The 25,178-nt window shown below is 40.8% G+C and overlaps 1 protein-coding gene across 4 annotated transcripts in view; it reads left to right on the forward strand.

Annotated features, from left to right (window-relative positions):
- LOC136841644 (uncharacterized) overlaps positions 1-25,178 on the forward strand; it is a 226,367-nt gene that overhangs the window by 80,655 nt on the left and 120,534 nt on the right. For 2 of the 4 annotated variants that reach the window (XM_067108770.1, XM_067108769.1), the window contains exon 7: positions 3,116-3,340. In XM_067108770.1, coding sequence (XP_066964871.1) covers positions 3,116-3,340 — 225 coding nt within the window. Of the gene's footprint in view, positions 1-3,115; positions 3,341-22,668; positions 22,823-24,984; positions 25,164-25,178 lie in introns of those variants that run through there. The other 2 variants (XM_067108771.1, XM_067108768.1) reach the window with 2 other exon arrangements.

Below are 25,178 nucleotides of genomic sequence, written 5' to 3' on the forward strand. Positions count from 1 at the left end.
CTCTCTCTGTCTCTCTCTCTCTCTCTCTCTCTCTCTCTCTCTCTCTCTCTCTCTCTCTCTCTCTCTCTCTCTCTCTCTCTCTCTCTCTTTATTGCTAAAACATACTGTACAAATATAGTATCGCTCAATCTCTAAAAGAAAAATAATAATGAAATGAGTAGCTCTACATGTAGGCCTAGGCTTACACAACAGCAACACACACTCTCTCTCTCTCTCTCTCTCTCTCTCTCTCTCTCTCTCTCTCCAATGCTAAAACATACTATACAAATATAGTAACGCTCAATCTCTAAAAGAAAAAATAATGAAATGAGTAGCTCTACATATAGGCCTAGGCTCTCTCTCTCTCTCTCTCTCTCTCTCTCTCTCTCTCTCTCTCTAACATTGCATTCATTCCTTTATTTTTCCCCAAGTTTTTCGCTGGACATTGCTCAAATTTAACTCTTGATTTCATTTTGGAAGATCCCGTTTCCGATTATGCAAGCATTCCGTTCATTGTGGTGTCTTAAATTCATATGTGCAAGGTTACTTCGTAGGTTATGTGGAAAAATGTTTATTTTGCTCAGAACTGTCGCTGCAAATTACAACTTGAACGAATACTGTAAAGCTTACTACTGCATTAAGTATCAATGATTTCAGAACCGTAGAATATGATTGAAAGTTATAGGAGGTCAAGCAAAAAACAAACACAATAAGACTGAAGCTCCTCCCCTTTTTAAAGTTGCCAGATGCCTCATTATTTAGCAATATATGTCCGAAGATTAAAAAAACTGTATCCTCACTTTTCTTGCCGAGTGTACATGTTTATTTTTTTTATGAAATTTTTTACCTAATAATAAGTACTAATTGTCAAATATTAATAAGGTTAATAAGATTTAATAATAATGACTAATTACAAAATTCATATGTGATATGCATTTTAAACAAACAAATATCTTTCCCTCATGTTTTGTAGTTGAAGAAGCTCGAAGGCAAACCTGTCAGACATGTCAGTTTAACATGACAAGAAGGGGTGTTGCTGATCAGCAGGTCAAAGGTTTCTTAGGTTGTTATTCTCTCTCTCTCTCTCTCTCTCTCTCTCTCTCTCTCGTAGTTAGCATAACCTACGTATTACTGTTTCTCTGTATGTCTTTACCTGTACAGTAGATAATTTTAAATTGATCTAATTTTATTTGTACCATCTACAAACAGTAAATGCACCATTCTAAAACATAGAGAATTTTAGAACAAAGAGAAAGAGACAGAATAAAAAAGTTTTTAAAAACAAGGCTGAGAAGTCCTCTAAAAATAGATCAGTGGAGTAGGGAGAGAGAGAAATAGCATACTGTACTAATCTTCACACACACCTATATTTTGATGTCAACCATTTATTTCTTGTTTTAAGGGTAATGTATTAAGCTAACTTTTAAATGAAACTGCAGTAACTTTAATTTCATTTAAAAGTTAGTTTAATACTTTGGGAGCATGAGCAGTCATATTGAGTGTTTAAATTCTAGAAATAAGCATTTATTAGCAATTTTAGAGACCGTGCCAAACTTATGCAGAAATTTGCCTTGCAAGGCGGGCTGGAACCTAACCTCATGTTAGTTTGGGGTATGACTAATATATATATATATATATATATATATATATATATATATATATATATATATATATATATATATATATATATATATATATATATATATATATATATATATATATATATATATATTTATATATATATATATATATATACAATATGAATTTTCACTGCTGAGTGGGACATTTTAATCTACTTACATTTAGTAATGAAATTATAGTCGGGTACTAAGTATCTTCTTACTATAACCTCGATAACAAGAGAACAAATACCATTTGCAGCTTTAGGAACATATACCATGTGTCTGTTACTTCTCAACAGTGTTGCATATGCTGTATTAGATTAACAATTGTTGAACATTTGATGTTTTATCTCCTAGTATACATCATGTAAATTTATGCTAGGCTGTATTGATATTTAATAAATACTACACTTTATATGTTGCCGAGATACTGTTCTAAAAAGTATTTGTACACAAGTAGAATGAGTAGTGCTTTTTTGTCATTCCATTTAAAGTTTAACTCTAGATTTCAGGTACAGTATTTCACTTTTAGACTAGGCTGTGTTGTGCATTAAAACTATAGTGTAGGCTATGGTTCACAATTCAAGAGTAATTTTTCAATATGTAAAATACTTTGAAAGGTATAATAACATACCTATGCAATTGCAAATAATACAAAAAAATAACAGTAATGAGCAATAAACTTTTGAAAATGTATACAGTATTTAACTTGTAAACTCTGATCAAAATATTAAAATATGATAATACAGTAATGATATAATCCTTACTAATGTCTTACACATCATGTGACGGATTACACATCTACATGCAACAGTGTGAGGGACTCCTCATCTGTTCTTACCAGAACATTGGTTCCTTGCTGATCCTCTCCCCCTTGAGCTCTCTGTGGATGGTACAGGATTACAGTCAGCATTTCTGGACCATTCAGCAGCTTGAACCTTCCCTTTTAAATATCGATTCAGGCTTTACAGTATATGAGTATGATAATGGATTTCTAGTGAACAAAAATTTTTGTAAGTCAAAAGTGAATATTTTTTACAAATTTTTCTTTTCACATCAAACATAATAAGTAAAGTAGTTAGCTGCTTTGCATAAAGTAGTTAACTATTTTGCACAAGTACAACCAGGCAGCCCTGCTTCATCTGTCAGCTGGACCAAATTTGGGCTGTATATGAGTGGGTTTGTAGGAAAAAACCAGTTTCTTTTCATGAAACAGATATTTTGCTATTTCTTCTTGACTGTTTTTCATCTATTTGCATATTTGTACTACATGCTGTGACAGCTTAATTAGTAAGTTAATGGCCACATTTGCCTATTCCAGATGAAAAATATGCTCATGATTAATAATTGTAGAGGTAGCAGGAATCAAAAAGAGATTGAGATTGGATGAAAATTATTAAGAATTTTCTCTCTTCCTTGGCTACCAAAATGCTGGGTTTTTGCTAGTATTGTATGTGGGGAAATATATTGTGAATGTTATTGTTCTGTCTTTGATATTTGCCTGAACTTTGCAGATATCAGGACTATGTAATTTGCTGGTGTCAGATGTTGTAATGCCTTGTTGCACAACAACTTCAAAATTACAGCACATTATTCCTGGCACCGTGATCTGTAATTGTTGTGGTAATGCAGTCACATATTCATGGTGCACGCACAGTGTTCATCTTCAGACAGTTTGCCCACGTAACCACTGTATGGTCTGCTGTGCCTGTAAACCAACTCTTCACACCCATTGTCAGGTAATGTTTTTTCAAATTTCTTTGCATGATTATCATAAGCTGTCATGACAAGGGAGTATGTAATCACATGCCGTGTTTGATGGCATATACGGGGCATGGAGGTATTGGACATGCTCTCTCTTCAGCAGGGCTTTTTAGGAAAAAAAATATTTTTTATAAACTGAAATTTTTTTTTTTTTGGAGGGATGAACTATGTCATCCAGAGTCACTTGGGTGTGGCGTAGCAAGATGAATTGGACAGGTTGCTGCAGATGTGTGTGTGTTGCAAGTCACATAGTACAGTTGTATGTAAAATAACGATACTTTTTATTAAAACTGTTGTATTGCTTACTGTATCCAGTTATATTTCGTGTACAGTATTTTCATGTTGTATTTTGAAATAAGAACATTGTGATCGTTGTATTGTGGTAATGTTTATAGACTGAAAGTCATCAGGTGATTGAGTCACAAACATCATCATTACCAAATGTTGCCAAATGATAGCAGAGTGAGTACTACTGACATCCTCACTCCTATTGGTTGTGAAATGAAATAATTCAGATGCATTTTTTTCGTAAATTAACAAAGCTGGGTTAGAAAATGCACCTTAACATCATTTATAAATACAGTACAGTGAAATCTCGCTTTAAAGGACCAATTGGGGGGAAGTTCCTCTGTTAAAGCCGATTGTCCATTGAAGTGGAGCATTGTTTTTTCTGTGTCCTAAGGGATGTTTATCGGTAGGCTAGCCTAGGGCTAATTGCGAGATAACCACCAACATACATGAAAAGATTCACTTTATGAAATAAACTGATAGTAAAGGCTATAAAACCATTTCATTTTCACTTTATGTATTATTGGCATATCTTCATAATAAATAGCCAATTCAAGATAAAATTCCATATCAATGAAGTCACCTTTTATTTATGAGAGGCCAGCTGACAAAATGTTACCATCGAGATATACGGTTGCGTTCAAGGGCAACCTTTGGGAAATTGTAATGGTAATGTAATTACAGTAGTAATAACATTTAGGATAATATAATATTCATTTTTAATTAAAAATTCATTATCATTTTGGTGGTAAATAACTTTATAGAACAATGCCGTCATACGAACGATAATTATCCTACATTATCGTATTGTTGTTTGTGATTTGCTATGAAACGTAAATGTAATAAAACCTGTTTACCTTATTTATTATTGGTATATCTTCATAATAAGTAGCCTATTCAAGGAATAATTCCATATACATGAAATCAACTTTTATCTATGCAAGGCCAGCTGACAAAATGTAAATGTCGAATTATGGTAGCGCTCACAGCAACGTTATCTTTCGGTATCCTTTCGAAATTTTAATGGTAGTGTAATTAATGTGGTTATAACATTTAGGATAACATAATATTCATTTTTCACTAAAAGTTAATTACCATTTTGATGGTAAATAACAGATTAGAACAATTCAGGTATATACGAACAATAATTATCATACGTTACCATATTCTTAGGGATTTGTGGCTGGCGATGAGACGTAAACAAAATGTTTCCCTTTTAGGCAACATGTTTAAGAAAAACATGATATAGAATCAGCTTTGTTATTTTGTTTATTTTGAATTTCTAAGGATATACAGTAAGTAAAACAGCATTTTTAATAACATCATGTGTACATAACCAATTTTTCATAAGATACCTGTTGTTGAAAAAGCTAGCCTGTATACAGATGGTTTTGTAATTTAACAGTCGTCTTATACTACCCTTGGCCAGCTTATGTCTGTTAAATCCGATCTCCATTGGTTCCAGGTCCTTTAAAACGAGGTTTTACTGTAAATATAAAATTGATTAAAGGTGTGATTTTACCAGTTTCAGTTATAGCTTTTTCAACAACTGAAATTCATCTCTGAATAAACATACAAAAGTTATGATAACTAACATAGGCAGATAGTGGTTTCTTGATTCGATTTCTCACATCATTATTCATTATTGTTTATACAAGTTTTACATAAAATAGTAAGTGGTTGTTTATTATAAAAAACAGTAATAGATTATAAGACAAACCATAAGTTTGGTAAGCCTGGTTGAATGTATGACAATTTGTATTGTGCTTACAGAACATTGGGTTCTAGGCCTATTAATTATTCAAAAGCTTACTTGGATGTAATATGCATTGTCAGTTAAATCTACCAAAACTGAGGAGGGCATAGTAAGCATAGGCTAGTATAACCAAAGTAAACTCTCACATTGATTATAGGCTATGGGACATAATATTTATAATGATATGGGACATAATATTTATAATGATAATAATACAGTGCCACCTCAAAAATCCAGCATTCCGTGGTCCAGGAACTCCCAAAATCCGGAATGTTTTTGAATCAACTGCCATTAGTTCTTGAGTGGCTACGTGTTTCAGTATTTTATTTTTTCGGATTTCGGAACTGAAGCTTGCTCCGTGAATATACAAATACAGTTTATTTCCAATGAAAACACACTGTGAAACTCAAAAATATACAGCATACAAAAGAACCATAATTTGTGTAGATACTCGTGTATCTTAGTCATTAAAATTTCATCCATAAATATGATTTCATAAATTTCATCATATATATTCTGTATAGTGCGAGATGTACAGTATTTTCAGTAGATTGCACTATGCTAGGCTTTCTGCGCTTGTCTCTGTTTCGGTAGATAACTTTGATACTGCATATTATATCCGAGTTAGCTTTTAACCAATAAATAGGCCTAGAGGCCAGAGTTCATTAGGTTAAATCAGGCTTACCAACATTGTGATTTGTCTAAGAATTTATCACTATTTCTTATAATCAACAACCATTTATTACTGCGTGCAAGACACTGGCATAAACAACAGCAAGTACTGACACAAACAATCCAGTCGAGAAACAACCGTTTGCCGTTGTCAGTTACTATAACTATAATCTGTTTTTTTCCATCTGTCCAACCGCCTGTGGTGCTCGCGCATGGTAACACTGCGTCCCGGGCTTTAAATAATTATACTATGTGTAAGTTTTAGGTAAATAAAAGGTTATCTGGGCATTTGCAACTGAAAAGTGTTTTAATAATTTACTGTATGCGAATTACACTGTTAATATTCGAGATACGATATTGTTATTATTGTTGAATGTAAGCTGCCTTTTCGGGGTGGCAAATGGAACAGCCAGACGCAGTGGCGGGAAAATTGCTTCTCTCGCAGTTCACTACGGCAAGATGTCAATTTTATTGGACCACACCTACTCTGCTACTAAGCTACGTGTTACTTCATTACACGTAAGTATATCGGTATATACGTTTAATTTTTATAAAGTGCGTTTTAGCCAGATAAGACAAGGAGTAACACATAGCTTAGTAGCAGAGTAGGTATGATCCAATAAAATTGACATCTTGCCGTAGTGAACTGCGAGAGAAGCAATTTTCCTGCCACTGCGTCTGGCTGTTCCATTCGGCACCCCGAAAAGGCAGCTTACATTCAACAATAATAACTATTCTATTTCGAGTATTAACGGTCTAATTCGCATACAGTAAATCATTAAAACACTTTTCAGTTGCAAATGTATGGTAGATATCCTTTTATTTACCTAAAACTTACACATAGTGTAACTATTTAAAGCCTGGGATGCAGTGTTACCATGTGCGAGCACCACAGGCGGGTGGGCAGATGGAAAAAAACAGACTACGGTGAACCCCCCGTATTCGCGGGGGATGCGTCCCACACACCCCTGCGAATAGGTCAAATCCGCAAATGCTTAAAACCCCTCTAAAAACACTTAAAACTGCCCATTTTGATAGCTTAAACCAAGAAAAACCCTGTAAAAATGCTTATACCTGAGTATTTTAATAGTTTTATCACAAAAAGTGCATTTATTCATGAAAATTGTGAAAATACAGTAATTAGTGAATATTTCTCAGTGAAAAATACCGCGAATGGGCGAATTTTCCCTGAAAAATGGCTAGATATGTTCCACAGAGAAACCCGCGAATGTGTGAGTCTGCGAACCATGAGAACGCGAATACGGGGGGTTTACTGTATACACATTTATTAAAGGTTGTGTTACAGTTGTCAACTTGATAAAAAAAATTTTTATTTTAAATGGTGACTTCCAGAAATAAGAATAAAATAAATCTTTATTCATCTTTCACCCAGTGGAGAGGAAAGTGTTTGAAAAAGTATGCCACTAAATTTACAGTTATACAGTAGCTGTGGCAGAAGAAATGAATAATGTGCAGGCCACAAAACATTTTAGAAGAGGCAAAAGCAACATCGATACTGGCAAAATCACAGCTTTACTTCATTTAATTTACAGCATTTATAAATAAAGTAAGTTGCATTTCTCAACTCTGCTTTGATAATTTACGTATGAAACAAATCTCCAAAATGCATTTCATATAGCAACTAATGGCTGTGATGATATCAGTAAAATGCTATCAGCTTGTGATTTTAAGAATGAAAATAGCAGAATGCAAATGGCATGTGTTTGCTATGTTCATAAATTATAATACAATAATGTGACAATAGTCTATGAAATATAATTGCATACAGTACATAAAACAACGATTTTACTAATAAAATTATGACTTCTTTATACAACTGTATGATATCTGTTGGTGTAACAACCTAACCAGACCTCTCTCTCTCTCTCTCTCTCTCTCTCTCTCTCTCTCTCTCTCTCATACGCACACACATGCAGGTTTAAAAAAGCAAAAGCAGCAGATTTTCAGTTTTTTGCTGAAAATGAAAACTAGAAAAGTTTGAAGTGCCGAAAAACAATGAATTGTTTCAGGAGGTCAGAATTTGACAGTGCACTTATATTGAGGTTTAAGCTCCGACGTAGCATAGGTGTAAGCATTTCCGGAGAGATGCTTATGGAGCACGCCAGAATTTTGCTGTGGAACTAAACCTAATAAATGACAGTGATTATTCATAATTTTGTTTTATTTTTGATAACACAGCAGGTTATACAGTATGTGGAAGGAGCTGACAAGACTGTTTACATGGGTTTTTTTTAAGGCGTGGTTTCTAAAAGCTGGGATTTTATATAAGTAACTTTCCAAGTAATTACTTGGCTAATGATTATGCTCACACAGCATTCCTAAATTCAAAATTCGCGGCAACACGTCAGTTGCAGAGTGGGGGATGACAGGTCCCACCCACCACAACAGGGAGCATGGTAGCAACTCCTAGCCAATGGCTTCAGTCTGTTTTATGCCGCACTGCTGACAACATGTCGTTCTTTGCAGTCCTGACTGTTTCACCGGTTATTTCATGTTTGCTGAAAATCGGTGAAATATTTTGTTTTCTTGTGGCTCAAGCTGCTGTTTTGGTTTTCCTCAGTTAATTTAGGCCTTTTAATAGTTATGTCTGATTCTAGTTCGTCCAGTTTTCACTATTGTAGCGAAGGCTGCAAGGTTAGGTTAACTAAACTTTGCTATGACGTACATACCACGTACACTGATTGTAGAGGGCAGGTGTGTTCAAGGGTGAATACATGTGGAGAATGTAAGGATTGGGATGAAAGTAAGTGGAAGATTCTTGCGTCTTATCTTAGTAAGCTTGAGAAGGATAGGAAGAGGAAGGCGGCAGTTTGGGCCGAAAGTAGGGTTTCTGTTAGCTGAGATTCTTCACCTAAGCCTAAGTCAGACGTAAGCCTTGCTATTCCTTCAACTCCCGGTCACACTCTTTTCTCCTATTCTCAGGCCTCCTCCTATCATTCCACATACTCCCGTGCTTCTGACCCTGATGCCATTGCCAACCTTGAATCCAGTATCGAATCCAAGTTTGATAAGAAGCGAAACCTAGTTGTAAGTTCAGTGTTAGAGATAGGGGCATCCCTAAAAGTCCTTATGGACAAAATGTTAAGTGAAAAAAGTGTCCAGTGAAGTGCAAGTGGAGGAGGTGGTTTCCCGTCCCAGCAGTTCTCTTAGACGAAGGTCACTGTCCTGCTCCCCTAACCCTGGGAGAAGGCATACCAGAAGTCCAAGGGAGGCTGGTGGGGTTTGCCCATGGTTTGCTGCCCCCTCAGTCGAGCCTGTTGCAAAATCCCAGGCTTCGACAGACTGCCATTCGGTCATCCCCATTGCCTAACAAGCGACACAGCTACAATGTAGATCCTGCAGTCTTTGCCTCAGTACAACTGCCTACACATCCATGGGATTCTCCAGTTTTGTTCTCTCCCAGGCACCCTTCTTTGGATGCCAAGTGCCCGGAGCACCGCACTAAGTGCCTGTCGCCCAAAATCCTGTCTTGTCTCGAGAGCCCAGTGCCCACTCGCAAGAGCTCAGTGCCAGCTCCTGTGCGCCCAGCACCTGCTTCTGTTATTCAGCACCTGCTCCAGTGCACACAGCAATGGCCGTGCCATCATCCAGGCACCAGGTACCTACTCATCATCATCCGTCTTACCTTTCTCAAATGCCAAGAACCCTCCTCGGAGCTAGACAACCCCTCATTGGCACCTATCAAGAAACAGCTTTCAGAGATCATGAGCTTCATAAGGAAAGCTCCCACTTCTAAGCCTTCTCAATATTTATCCGTCTCTGATCTGGCAGAGGACGAAGAGGAGATTGAACAAGAAGCTTCTCCTCCCTCAGCCTGTGCGGCTCTTCTTCGATTCCTGCTGGCAAGTTTTCCTGCCTTTTTCATGCCAGCTGCCCCATCATTGCCTGCTTCTTGCCTTATGAGGAGCCTTCCTGAAGATCACTCCAGGCTTCCCAAGATGGTTCTCTCTTCATCTTCCAAGAAAGCAATGAAAGAAATTAGACAGGTTTTCAACGAAGAGAGAGCAGGGCAAGGTGACTTTCGCTCATCCTCCCTCTCGTCTGGACAAGAGAGGATATCTGTCGTACGCCACTGAGGAAGCTCCCTCTATCTTGAGTCGCTGTCTGCCCCCAAGGGGACTTCTCCAGCCATATCAACTCTTCTCATCATTTAGCCTTCGCTTCGATGAAAGTTTTGTTCCTTCGAGCTGGACCACCTTGTTAAGAACCTGTTCAAGCTTTTCAAGGTGCTAAGTTTTCTTGATTGGACAGTAGGAGCCCTTGCAAAGAAGATTGAGGACTTCAAGGGCTTGGACAAGCACTTTGCAGCGGATCTGTTCGGTGTGCTTTCTTGCACAGACAAAGCCATCAGGGATGGTTCTTTGGAACTCGCGACTCTTTTCTCATTCCGGCGTCACATCTTTTCAGTGGTCCGTGTTGTTATTTTCACCACAGGACTCTCTTCACCTTTTCCCCCAGTCAATCATGGAAGAGACCGCGTCGCATCTCCAAAAGAAATCCACTAAAGATCTCTTAGCCCAGTCTGCAAAGTGCCCCAAGAGTTCTTCGTCATCATCGCTTGTTCCCAAGATGGTCTCTGCTCTGCAACAGCATCTCTTTCGTGGGAGTAAGCCCAGGTTGCAAGTTAGGCCTCGCTCCTACATCTGGTACCAATCTAGAACCATTAAAAAAGAGTTCCTGCAAGTTGCCGTCCAAAAAGCGAACCAGAAGTCCTTTGTGCCCTGGTAGGAGTCAGACTTCTCCATTTTTGGGAGAAGTGGTATCACAGGGGGCCAGATCAATGGATCGTTAAGGTTTTAAAGGAGGGCTACTGCATCCCGCTCTTGGAGAACCCTCCTTTGGTCACCTCTCCCATTGTCCTGACAGGCTCAGAGAAACATTTGACCCATTCGAAGGAAGTATCCTCTCTCCTTCTGAAAAGAGCCATAGAAGAAGTCGAGGTCATACACACTCTGGGGCTTCTACAGTCATCTGTTTGTAGTCCCCAAAACATTGGGAAGTTGGAGACCAGTCCTAGACGTAAGCACCCTCAATCACTTCGTAAGGAAGATGAAGTTCAAGATGGAAACAAACCAGTCAGTCATGGCTTCCATTCACCCGGACGATTGGATGATAATGTTGGATGTGCAAGATACATACTTCTATTCAAATTCCAGGAAGTATCTCAGGTTCATCTTCCAGGGAAAAGTCTTCCAGTTTTGGTCCCTCTGCTTGGCTGCTCCATGGGTCCTCAAGTGTTTTCCTGAGTCCTCTCCCCAAATGGCTCCACCTGGTCGGCATCAACATCAGCCTTTACCTGGACAACTGGCTTCTTCGATCCCCTTTGAAATAGAAGTGCACAAAGGACCTTCAGACAATTCTTCACCTTACGCAAGAACTAGGAATTCTTTTGAATCTGTAGAAGTCCCAGTTATCCCCGACACTGGAGATTCTCTATTTGGGGATGATTCTCAACTCTTGGACTTTTCATGTTTTTCCGTCTCCCAAGAGAACCTCCCTTCAGTAGATGAGCCTTCTAGGGACTCTGTAGTGTGTCGAGACCTTCGTCAGGTTGGGCAGATTGCATAAGAGAGTTCTCCAGTTTTACCTCAAAGCCAACTGGGACAGGAAGACTCAACCGGACTTTGTCATTTTTCCCATCAGTCGGGAGATAAAATCAAGACTTCCAATGGTGGCTGTCTGAAGGAAGACTCGCAAAGAAGATCTCTTCACCCTCCAAGCCCCAACTTAGACTTCTACTCAGATGCCTTGGATCTAGGCTGGGAGCCCTTCTGGGGGGTCAGGAGGTTTCCAGGACGTGGTCCCTGGAGGAAAGCAATCTTCATATCGATGTAAAGGAGCTGGAGGCCATTCATCTAGGTCTTCATCACTTCTCAACCTTAACTTGCAACAAGACAGTGGTAGTCCATGCAGACAACACCACTGCTGTGTCGTATATCAGGGAACGGGGGCACTCATTCACTTTCCCTCTGCAAGGCTGCAAAGGATCATCTTTTTTGGGTGCACCAAAACCAAGTAACACTGGTCACTTGGTTCATTCGGGGAAACTAAACATCCTGGGGGATGAATTGAACCGTCAGAAGTGGGTCCTTCCCACCAAGTGGACCTTGGATTGCAGGGTCTTTGTTGACCTGTGGAGATTGCGGGGCAAACCGATCTTAGATCTGTTTGCCACCTCAAGAAACAATTGTCTCCCTCTCTTCTGCTCTCCAGCCCCTGGCATGGGCAACAGACGCCATGCTCCTAGACTGCTCGGGCCTGGATCTGTATGCCTTCCCGCTCTACGGCTTGGTGAGGGAAATCCTGAACAAGTTTGTGTCACACCACAGCATCTTGATGACACTCGTAGCTCCATTCTGGCCCACAAAGGAATGGTTCCCGGACCTTCTGCGTCATCCGGTGACTTTCCAAGGCTGCTTCCCCAAAGACAATGGCTACACAAACAACCTCACTTCGAGAGATACCATAAGGGTTGTCCAGTCTTGCTCTGACTTGTCAGGAAACTCATCAGAGCGAAAGGTTTTTCAAGAGCAGCTTTGGAGGCTATTGCGATGGTGCCTCAGACATCACGTCTTGTCTTTTGAGACACCTTTGACCCAGATAGTGGACCTTCTCCTCTACCTGAGGACCCCTAGGAGTCTATCGTTGTCCATCATTAAAGGATACCGAGCAATGCTTACCTCAGTTTTTAAACACAGGATATTAATAATTTCATCAAGTCATTCGACACTTCTAAGCAGAAGTAGTCTGATCTGGTGTCTTGGAACTTGGATGTAGTTCTTAAGTGGCTCACGGGTCCTCCTTTCAAGCCTCTCAGTTCCGCTTCCCTCAAGAACCTTACATGAAAGACTCTCTTTCTCGTAGCTCTGGCGACGGCCAAGCGTATAAGTGAGCTGCAAGCTATTGACAAGAGGATAGGCTTCTCCCAGGTAGATGCTGTGTCCTCTTTCACCTTAGGCTTCTTGGCCAAGAATGAGGATCCTTCTAAGCCTTGGCCTCGTTCCTTCCATATTAGAAGTTTAATGGAGATCCTGGGCCCGGAGGAAGAGGAAAGGGTTCTTTGCCCAGCCACAGCTGTAAGGTATTATCTGTGAAGGACCGAGATCAGAGGACCTGCTAGCAAACTTTGGTGTTCTGTCAAGAATCCTTCTTGTCCTCTTTTGAAAAATGCTCTGTTGTTCTTTATAAGCGACCTGATCTCTGAAGCACATCCTCGGAATCGGGAAGACACTTTACCTATGATCAAAGTCAAAGCACATGAAGTCAGAGCAGTAGCTACCCCTCTTGCCTTCAAGCACAATTTATCACTCGTCCATTCTTGAGTCGACCTTTTGGTTGTGCAAATTGATCTTCGCGTCTCATTATTTGACAGAAGTGGAAACAGTGTTTGTGAAGTGCAGTACCCTCGAACCTTTAACAGTGGCTGGCATGGTATTTGGGGAAGAAGCATAGGAGAGATTCTCTCTCTCTTCTGTCTGTTTGCCTTGACGTAGGGTGTGGAGTTTTGGGGAGCCTGGGGCTACTTTGTACCTGGAGTGCCCACCAGTCCTTATTGATGGGTAGTGGTTCATTATGTCAGGGTGGGTGACCATGTTGTCTGGTTGTTCAGTTTCATGGTACTGCGCCCAGGGCAAGGGCACCTTTTATGCATGTGTCTTGTCAGCGATCAGGCATATCCTCTGTTGCAAGACTTCGCTGATGTAGAGGCGACCGCCCGGCTCAACTGCCACGCCACTACAGGTTAAGATGAGCACCACCCAGAGGCAGTATAGTATTCGCCTGCAGTAACTCTCTTAGCAGGTAAGGAAGCGACAAGCATTGTTTCAATACAAGCCATCTTTTCCATTTCAATGTTTTGAAGTAGAATTTTCCATTCATCCCACTCCCCATTCAATGTGGGATTCAGCTAAGTGATTACTTGTAATTTACTTATATAAAAATGACATTTTTATATTAAAAGTTTTATATATACTTACCCGGTAATTACTGAATCGGAGCCCGCTCTCCTCCCCTTTTCATGGACATTACAGCAATAAAATAGAATAAAGCCGTCGGCTAGGAGTCACTACCACACTCCCCTTTGCAGGGGGCAGGTCCTGTCAACCCCCACTCTGCAACAGACACGTTGCCGTGAATTTTAAATTTAGGAATGTCGTGCGAGCATAATTGTTAGCCAAGTAATTACTTGGTAAGTATATATAAAACTACTTTATTAATAAAAATGTCATTTTTCTGTATTCCGGCAGTGGCCTGGTCCCAAGGGTACCAGTTTTAAGAGGTTGGACTGTAATAATAATTAATGATAACATAGAAGTAAATAATAGTAATAATATAGAGTTGGGTTTATTTAAATTGACCATCTGGGTTAAAATTAACCTACAATAGTAAGTTATGGGAGATCACACCTTATCACATAAAATGTTGGGATGATTTTTTTGTTTTCTTGAGAAAAGTGCATCTTGTATGTCATCAGATATGGTATTACTGCAGTATTGCACTGTAGATAGAATTTTATTTTGTGTATTAGCATTATATGAGCAGAAAGGTGTGATTAGTACAGGACTGAGTTATTTCACTACACAAAAGATTTCTTCAGGTCTTTTTAAAGAGTATTGTCATATATTACTGGGTGGTCCCCTGTATGACCTAACTTTGTCACCATAAATTTCTAACCAACGTTAGGATTGAATCAAGGACTCAGTGAAAGGTAAGGTTGCTACAGCTGACTCACAGAGGCCATATAAGGAACCTATGTACTTCTATACTTGAGGCCTTGCTTGGGCAAGTTACCACCATATTCACTTATAAGGGGTAATTCGAATGAAATGCTATCAATTATGTCACTGGTGGGCTAGTAGATGGGTAAAACTCAGTATGCAGGTGGCAACTTGCCCAGGTAATGCCTCAGGTACAGAACTACTCGGGTTCTAATATCTTTTATGGCTTCTGTGAATCAGTTGGTAGTGCCCTTGCATTTCATTTGAGAGCCCCAAGTTTGATCCAGGTGCGAGTTAAAAATTTATTTCTATTTCGCACGTGATTGTGTGTTATTTCATTATTGTCACTTGTGTTTCATATATTAATTGTGTTTTGGTTAATTGGGTTTTCTTAATTTAATTCATTTTCACCATACTGTACCCTCTTGCAACATTACATAAACATTGAATGACAGTGCCCAGGAATTGTGTATTGTTCTTGTTCATGTAATTGGCAGAGGGACATTTGCTCTCTTTAAATTGTTCATAGTAGTCACTCAGCATGTTGAGGCAGGTGGTTATTGTGTGTGTTCGGGTGTGTTATTTAGGAGTCATTCTGTTGTTTTTGTTTGTTTTTCCTGGTTTACATACCATTGCCTTATATGCAGGAGCATTCCTCAGCACAGGCTGGAATTGGTTATGGAGTGGAGGAAACCCCCGTTTTATATAAGTAATTTACCAAGTAATTACATAGCTATTGGTTCCTTAACCTACGGCAGCTTAAAAATTCAAAATTCGTGTGGCAGCGCTACTATAGTTAGTGTGTAGGTGACAAGGTCTCGCCCACTATCCGGGACTCAAAGGAACAACTTAGCAGAGAGCTCAATTCTTTTCCTTCCAGCTTCTGGTCAGCATCAGTAGTTTTGCTCAGCTGCTTCTTTGCTTATCGGCTAGTTATTTGCCCGATCTTGGTGAAGTATTCAGGATTTGTTGCTTTGTGGCTTTCTATCACTTTTGAATTTTGTTTTAGGTTAACTTTAGGGATTACTTTAGTTAACGATGTTGGATTCCAGTTCATCCAATATTCGCTTCTGTTCTGAGGGTTGTAGAACTAGGCTAACCAAGCTTTTGAACGATTTCATACAAATTGCGCTAAATGTAAGGGGCAAGAATGTAGTGATGATAATACTTGCATAGAGTGTCAGGATTGGGAGGATAAGAAATGGTAAACCTTGAAATCTCATCTAGAAAAATCAGAAAGAGATAGGAAGAGGAAAGCAGCCCTTATGGCTGAGAATAGGGCCAGTACAGATTCTGTTCCTTTGGATAATGTAGGGGATGATAGAACTACTACTCCAGTTCCTCCTGCTTTGCCAACCTAAGTCCTCCTACTTTACCATCTACTCCTGTTCCAGGTTCCCATGATTCCGCTAGTGCCATTGCCAGCCTCGAATCAAGGTTCGATCAGAAGTTTAGTGTATTATCTAATACAATTATGGAAATGGGGTTGGCTATTTGATCTCTAATGGAGAAAAATGTGAGTAATGAAAGTGCAATGAGAAGTGAGAGTGCTGTGAATGTTGAGGAGCTGGCTGTCCATCCCACCAGTGCTCCTAGACGAAGGTCACTGCTCCGCTCCCCTGCGCCAGGGAGAAGACATACCAGAGGTCCAAGGGAGACTGGTGGGGTTTGCTCACGGTCATTCTCCAACTCTGTTGAGCCTGTTGTTCATTCCCAAGCTTCAACTAAATGCCATTGGCAAGGTGTTCCAGTGCATCAGCTTTCTTCAGGTTCGGAATCTTCCAGTTTGCGCAAGAAGCTCCCATATTGCTACTCTGTTTCTTCATGCCCGCTCAAGAGACATGCGGATCTTGGCAACACCTCTCCCCTGGCTGTCAAGAGAAGAGGTATAGGGAGGCTAGCCCACAACCGTCTTGCAGTTTTCAAGTCCAGCCTGATTCTCCTGCTCCTCATCATCATTCGTTGAGAGACAGTCCTGAGCGCTATAAGCGTTCTAAGCGCCGGACTTCTTACAAGCACCCAGCGGCCACCGACTCACGCCAGACTTCTGCTGATGAGCTCTCGCGCCTTCTTCCGCTTTTGAGCGCCCGGCACCAACTCCCGAACTCTCGCGCCTTCTTCCGCTTTTGAGCGCCCGGCACAAACTCCCGAACTTCAGATGTCAACAGCCAAACATCCAGCCTCTGCTTCTGAGACCCATGCGCCTTCTCTTAATCAGTCATCCTGATCAGTTCAAGAAGATTCTTTAGCCCCATTCAAGCATCAATTGACCAAACTTATGGGTTTTTTGAAGAAATCCTCTTCAGCTCCAGAGTCCAAGGATAAATCCTTATCTCCTGTCTCTTCAGAGGAGGAAGAGGTGGTTTAGGATACTGTCCCCTCCTATGCTTACTCGTCTCTTCTGTGTTTCCTCCTGGATAGTTTTCCTGATTTCTTCGTGCCTGCTTCACCTACTTCCCCAGCTTCTACCTTCCTCATGAGAAAGCATTTGTCAGAAGGTACCAGGTTACCCAAGCTAGTTCGTTCTTCCTCCTCAAAGAAGGCTTTCAAAGAAGTTCATGACTGGCTGGCTGCTAAGAGAGAACAGGGCAAAGTGACATTCGCTTTGCCGCCCAGCAAATTGTTAAAGATGAGGTACTCGTTCTATTCCACCGGGAAGCTCCTTCCTTGTGAGTTTCTGCCTCCTCCCAAAGGAGCTAGAGGAACTTCTCCTGTCTGGTGGATTCGGCTTGTAGAACGGCCTTTTCTATGGCCAAGATAGTTTTCCTCATCTGAACTGGATCACCTTATCAGGAATATTTTTAAGGTCTTTGAGATTTTTAGTCCTCGATTGGGTCATCGGGGCGCTGGCAAGGAAGATTTAAGACTGTCCTTATCTTGCTGAAGACTTTGCCTCCGATTGGCTGGGAGCTCTTTTGTGCTCAGATAGGGCAATTAGAGACAGCTCTTTAGAATTTGCCTCCGTCTTTTCTATGGGCGTCCTTAAAAAGAGGGAGCTCTGGTGTTTTTTCACCTCAAAAGGAGTCTCGCCGATGCAGAAGTCAGCTCTACTCTTTGCTCCTTTAGATAGGTCTCACCTCTTTCCACAGATCACTGTGAAGGAGATTCTTTCAGACTTGCAGAATAAGTCTACCACTGACTTGTTGGCACAGTCCACTAGACGTCCAAGGGAGCCTGTGCCTTCCACATCAAGATCATTCTCCCCTCTACGGCCTCAGCCCTTTTGTGGAGGGAAGGCAAAAACCCAGTCTACACCTAGATCAAACTTGCGACCTCCTACGAAGTCCATTAAGAGGTCTTCCTTCAAGACCAACCCCAAGAAGTGAAAAGTTAGTCCTCTGCGCCCAAGTAGGAGCCAGACTTCTACTTTATTGGAAGGAATGGGAGCGCAGAGGAGCGGATCCTTGGGCGATTGAGGTTCTCAAGGAGGGCTATTCCATTCCTTTCGTAAAGACTCCTCCTCTAGTTACACCCCCAATCGCATTGACAGCGTATTCAAAAGGTTCCACAAAGTTTTTGGCCCCCCCCTCTCAGGAGGTTTATGGTTGGAGGCTGGTTCTGGATGTCAGCGCCTTGAATGTGTTTGTACTGAAGATGAAGTTTCATATGGAGACCCTTCACTCAGTCGCGTCCTCAGTACAACGGGGACTGGATGGTCACCCTGGATATGCAGAATGCGTATTTTCACGTCCCTGTTCATCCAGACTCACAGAAATTTCTACACTGTTTTTCAGGACAGAGTACTGCAGTTGCGGGCCCTATGCTTCGGTTTGTCGGTGGCCCCTCTAGGGAATTGGCTTCACCTTCTGGGAATCAGCATCAACTTATACCTAGACGATTGGCTTCTCTGCTCGTCGGAGGAGGAAAAGTGCGCGGAGGACTTGAGAAGAACTCTTCACCTGACACAGGAGTTAGGCATTCTCATAAACAAAAAAGAATTCTCTTATGACACTGACTCAGGAGATTCCCTATTTAGGGATGATACTGAACTCTCGGACTTTACGGGCTTTTCTGTCACCCAAAAGAGTCGAAAAATGCCTTCAGACTGTCAGTCAGTTCCTTGCTCCTCCTTCCTGCTCGGTAGTGGGGTGGATGAGTCTTCTAGGGACCCTCACTTCAGTAGAGCAGTTTGTAAAATTAGGCAGACTGCACATGAGACCCCTTCAGTTTTTCCTCAAAGCTAACTGGTGCAGAAAGACTTCAGGAAGGGAAGTCTCTTCTCCCAGTGCGCCCAGACCTTCAGTTTTATTCAGATGCCTCTAACCTAGGTTGGGGCGCTCTTCTGGACAGCCGGGAAGTCTCCACAACATGGACTACGGTACAACAGAATTATCACATCAACATAAAGGAACTGAGAGCAATTCACCTGGGCCTTCAGTCTTTCTCGGATCTAGTCTGTGGCAAGAAGATAGTAGTGCATGCGGACAACAACACTGCACTTTCTTATATTCGCAAAAGGGGGCACTCATTCTTTCTCACTGTATGAGATGGCAAGGGATCTCCTTCTGTGGGTGGAGGAGAACCAAGTCACTCTTCACCCAGTTCATTCAAGGGAGAACGAATGTTATTGCGGACGAATTAAGCCACCTCAAACAGGTCCTTCCAACCAAATGGACCTTAGACCCATTAGTCTTAGTCTGTGACAATCTGTGGAAACTATGGGGCAAGCCCACAGTGGATCTTTTCGCAACGTCAAGAAATCGCCGTCTTCCACTCTTTTGCTCTCTGGTCCCAGACGCTCAAGTATGGGGCACGGACGCCGTGCTTTTGGACTGGACAGGATTAGACGTGTACAACTTCCCTCCCTTCGGAATGATCAGGGAGATAATCAACAAGCTGTCTAAGCATCAGAACACCTCCATGACCCTAGTTGCTCCCTTTTGGCCGAACAAGGAATGGTTTCCAGACCTGATTCGACTCCTGGTAGATTACCCAAGACTTATTCCACAAAAATGCTCTCTGCTCAGACAACCCCACTTTCTCAGATTCCACCAAGGGTTGTCCGCTCTGGCCCTGACAGGCTTCAGACTGTCAAACGCCTCGTCAGAGCAAAAGGTTTTTCGAGACAGGCTGCAGAGGCGATTGCAAGATGCAGACGAGTGTCTTCTACGAAGCTTTATCAGTCAAAATGGGCAGTCTTCAGAAGGTGGTGCAACCACTATAACGTCTCTTCTTCTGAGACATCTTGAGTCAAATAGCCAATTTTTTTACATTCCTAAAGTCCGTCAGGAAGCTATTGACCTCTACCATAAAAGGGTATAGGTCGATGCTCAAGTCAGTCTTTAAACACAGCGACTTGATCAAATCCTTCGATACATCTAACAAAGAAAGTTCTTCCAGTGTCTCTTGGAACTTAGACATTGTACTGAAATGGCTTTCAGGTCCTCAGTTGGAACCTCTCCATTCTGTTTCCATCAGGAATCTCACGAACAAGACTTCTCTTTTTAGTGGCTCCCGCTACTGCCAAACGTATTAGCGAGTTGCAAGCAATAGACAAGAGAATAGGTTTTGCACAAGGGGGCACAGTCTGCTCTCTTTCTCTTGGTTTCCTCACAAAGAATGAGGACCCTTCCAAACCCTTGCCTAGATCCTTCATAATAAGAATCTTATGGATGTCTTAGGACTTGAGGAAGAAGAAAGACTCCTCTGCCCAGTAAGGTTTCTCAGGTACTACCTTCATAAGGCAGAAAAGATTAGAGGACCTTCGAGCGACCTCTGGTGCTCTGTAAGAAACCCAGTTCGCCGGCTCTCCAAAAATGCCATATCCTTTTTTTTTTTTCTAAGAGAGTTGATATCAGAAGCCCACTCTCAGATCCAGGAAGAAGCCTTTCCATTAGTTAAGTTTAAGGCGCATGAAATTAGGGCAGTCGCAACTTCCCTCACATTTGGACAAATTGTCTCTCTCTACGATCTTACAGTCGATATCCTGGCGATGCAAGTCCATATTCACCTCACACTACCTCAAAGACATAGAGACCGTGTTTGAGAATTTTAACACTTTAGGACCTTTATTCGTGGCTGGCATGGCGCTGGGAGAGGAAGCATAGGGAACTCTGTGTTCCTTTGCTATCCACTCGCCTTGACTTACAACCTTGAGTCGATGGGAAGCCTGGGGGTACTTTGTACCTGGAGTACCCACCAGTTTCGTTTTTTATTTTGTAATGGTTGGGTTATGGTTTTAATTCTGTGGTGTAGGTGATATCGTTGTTATTGTGCATTCTGGTCTTCGCCCAGGGCAAGGGCATCTGTTTTAAAACTTTGTCAGCATACAGTGTACTTCAGCGCCTCCGCTGCAAAGTTCCCACTAATGTAGGGGCAACCCTTGGCAGCACTGCCACATCCACTACAAGTTGAGAGAAGTGCCGACCAGAGGCAGTACCTACCTGCAGCAGCTCTCTCAACAGGTAAAGAAACAACAAACATTTATTCAATGTTAGCAACCTTTCTATTTCAAATTCATTCAGTACTTAATGCTTTGGAGTAGAATATGTCCATGCTCTTTCCCCCCTCCTTACAATGTGGAATCAGCTATGTAATTACTGGGTAAGTTACTTATATAAAAATGACATTTTTTTATAATAGAATGAAGTTTTATATATACTTACCACGTAATTATATGATCAGAGCCCACCCTCCTCCCCTTCCATGGACATTAAAGCATAAAATGAATTGAGCTCTCTGCTAAGTTGTTTCTTTGAGTCCTGGATAGTGGGCGGGACCTTGTCACCTACACACTAACGATAGTAGCGCTGCCGCACGAATTTTGAATTTTTAAGCTTTCATAGGTTAGGGAACCAATAGCTATGTAATTACTTGGTAAGTATATACAAAACTATTTTATCATAAAAATGTCATATTTGCAAGAGCCATTGCTTTAAGATGCTTTGAAATATTAAAATGTTTTGGCTGACCGTTTCGAGTGAGGATGTGTCTCTGCTCTCCTGCCAGCTACCAAATTGAACTTTTCCTTTTCTGTATTTTGCAAAATGGATGTGCCTAGGAAGAATTGAACAGTGATGTGAAGGGCATGAGTGAGTGTATGGTTGCTTCACGGCTTGCAGTCCTGATTTTCCCTGCAGTTGGTTTGTGAGCTGGTTCCCTTTGCATTAAACTTTATTGGTCACATCACTTCATTTTGTTTATTAATCATTTCCTTCACTAATTCATAAATTAATTTACCTTAACATAATTTATTTCCTCTCTATTATGGCACTGAATGTCCTTCTTGACCCCAGTGTCTGGGCTTTTGCCCTAAATATCATACATCCATCCATCCATCCTTTGTAGTGAAAAAAAAAAAATACACTAGTATTTTTGTTTTTGCAAGTTGAGCATGTGTGGTTAGATTTTCCGGTGTGTTAAAAGTTATAATTTTAGTGTGCAATAGTTACATAAACTAGTTGTTTAATTATTATACATTGTTACATTTTTGCTTAAAAAGTAATTTTTTAAAAGTGAAAGTGTCACACTTAAGGCAATCACAAGCTCGGAAATTTTGAGGTGTTTGCTAAATAAAGTTTAATTGTATTCCTGTATGTACTGTACTAGTATTTCAGAATAGGTAATCACATTACTGTAAATCATCAATAATCAAAGTTACAGAAACAGTTCCTTACATGAATTTTCTCCTTAGTGGTTGTGCCATGCTTCTTTGTTTTATTGTGTGAGTAGTGCTCTGCAACTGTTAAGATCTTTGTTTAAAGGAACTGTAATTGTACTTGTGTGTGTACTGTAGAATATGAAATCATTGTTAACTGAATAAATAAAAGATCCGTAATATGATTTTTTTTTATTGATTGCTCCATGCTTCTTTGTTTCATTGTGCGAGCACATACTCTGAAACTTTCAGATTTGTGGTCAAAAGAAATGCAGTTACCACAGCCTACCACCTCCACTCCTCATGAGTTTGAAACATTGGTATTTACTCTATTAGCCTACATACCAGTAGGATTCAGAGTTTCTTAGGCTAAAGTGTCCTGAGTCACTGTGGCCCCACAGCATTTCAGTCATCGTCTTCAAGGTAAAATCTCATGGAATTTACTGTACATTATCTAATGCTGTTTGGAATTTTGATTGACCTGTTTGTGTATTTAATACACTCTTAATTGTATTTTGTGATCTCCCAATTAAGATTTTGTGCTGTATATACTGCAAGTATTTATGTAGACTGTGTGAATGCATGTCTGTTCTTACATGAGCATCTTGGTACTAAAAAGAATTAGCTCTCAATCTCTGAATCTCAATCTCTCTCTCTCTCTCTCTCTCTCTCAGTTCTCTCTCTCTCTCTCTCTCTCTCAGGGGTTTGAGAGGTTTTTTGGGGTGGGGCCTCTCAATTGCCAAGTTGCTCCAGAACAGAGACTGCCTCCTATCATTTTGTCATGACATGAGAATTGTGATAAATTTGGAAAAATCAGAACTCATACCTAAGCAGCAGGCAAAGTACCTGAACATGGTGATAGACATGGCAGCAACATTGGATGGCCTGAAGTAGCCCTCCCTCCCAACTTGTTCCTTGAGTGGGGAAGTTAGGGGCCCTGGCTTGGTGGTTGGGTGACAGGAACCTCCGTTTGGGAGTTCCCTTGATCTCCCCACTTCTGGAGATGCCTCTGTTATCAAATGCATTGATGGGGGTTTTGAGGCTTACACTTACATCGGCACATATGTTTCATGTGAGAGGACAGGATGACACCTGCACATCGTTTTTGAAGTACAAGTATGCTGCTGGCCCTGCAAGCATCCCAAGAGCATGTGATGTGTCACTGTAGTGTTTATAAGTGACAGCACAACTGGAGTGGCACATATCAAGAAGCAAGGTGGAACTGTCTCCTTCCACCTCTGTAAGCTGGCAAAGCAGATGCACAAGTGGGCTGTTTGCCACGCTGTTGAGCTGTCAGCCAGTTACACTCAGCTGAAGGAATATTAAGGCAGACCAGCTCAGTTGACTTGGATAGATAGTAAGGCCAGAGGTTTTCCTGCACCCTCAAGTGGCAGAACAGTGATGCCTGACCTGTTTGCCACACAACTAAGCTTCCCTTTGCCAGATCACCTGGCACTGATGGAAGATGCGTTCCAGTACCATTGGTACAATCTGGATGTTTATGAATTGCCTCTATTCATTCTGATTCTCTAAATGATTAACCAAGTTTTGATCACACCAGGGCTGAGAATGACCCTGGTAGCTCCTTATTGGCCCTATGTTGAGTGGTTTCCTGATCTACTGCTTCTATGGATTGTACAAATCTTCCAGGTACATGCTTTGAAGTCATCCAGCAGCTCCTGTGAGAGAGAGGCTCTAGTCAGAGCCTCTGTTCAACTGATTGTAGATGTCCTTTTTTACCTTCATTGTCAGTGAATTTAGATGACCTAATTGAAGGATTAGAAGCCAGAAACTGTAAATGTATAGGAGCTATTTCAGAACTGGAAGAGGGAGATGCCGTATCCTGGTGTATCATCCCCAGAAGGATCACGTCTTGGATAAGAAGAACCTTAAAAGGCAACTCCTTTTAAAGACTTTGCACTGCAGACATCAACGTTTGAGCAACTTCAAGAGTACAAGGAGATTGTTTTTCTGTGTTACATAAAAGTACTACTTTAGTCCCTTAAGAGAACAGAAACCTATAAACCTACCTGTTCCATTTTATCTATATTTGCTGTATCCTTATAAAGAATCGAAGAAATTCTAATTTTTTTTTTATGTGGAAAGGCACTCATATGCCTGAAAGTTTTTTTTAAAGAGGGGTTGCATTGCAAATGGCAGTTTTGCATGAAATTGAAATGGCAGTGCAATTAGTAGCTTTTTAAGTATGAGTAAAGTTCCTTTACATCACTACTTCCTTAGTATTGATATTTCCATTTGTGTTAGGTGCTGTGATTCCATGGTGTTCAGTAACAGCTGTCTTTCATTACCTTTACTGTAAAACAGTCAAGCAGCCTTTTCAGAGGCTTAGGTGAAGCTATAATGCTATGAGTATTTTCAAGTTCCATGTTATTTTGCCTTATTTTTACTAACTACAGCTGCTGTGGGTGTTGGAAATATGTATTTTAAGAAAATTTTTTAGTTCATATTTAATTTCATCTCTTTATTTTACCATGTTTTTCTTCACTGGTTTCAATTTTTATTCACATAAGTGCTTTAAATAACTAAAGCTTGCTTAACACATTACAGGCAGTCCCTGGTTATCAGCGATCCAGGTTTTCAGGGCTTGTGTAGCGATGAAAATCAGCGATTTTCGACACCAATTTGCGCTGATTTCCGCTTATCAGCGCCGATACATACCTAACGAGGCGCCGATAACCGAAAATCAGCGATTTTTGGTGCTTATCAGCACCAATAAGTGCTGAAAAAGTGGTTTTTGCTTA

This window comes from Macrobrachium rosenbergii, chromosome 9, assembly GCF_040412425.1.
Source record: "Macrobrachium rosenbergii isolate ZJJX-2024 chromosome 9, ASM4041242v1, whole genome shotgun sequence".
NCBI lineage: Eukaryota > Metazoa > Arthropoda > Malacostraca > Decapoda > Palaemonidae > Macrobrachium > Macrobrachium rosenbergii.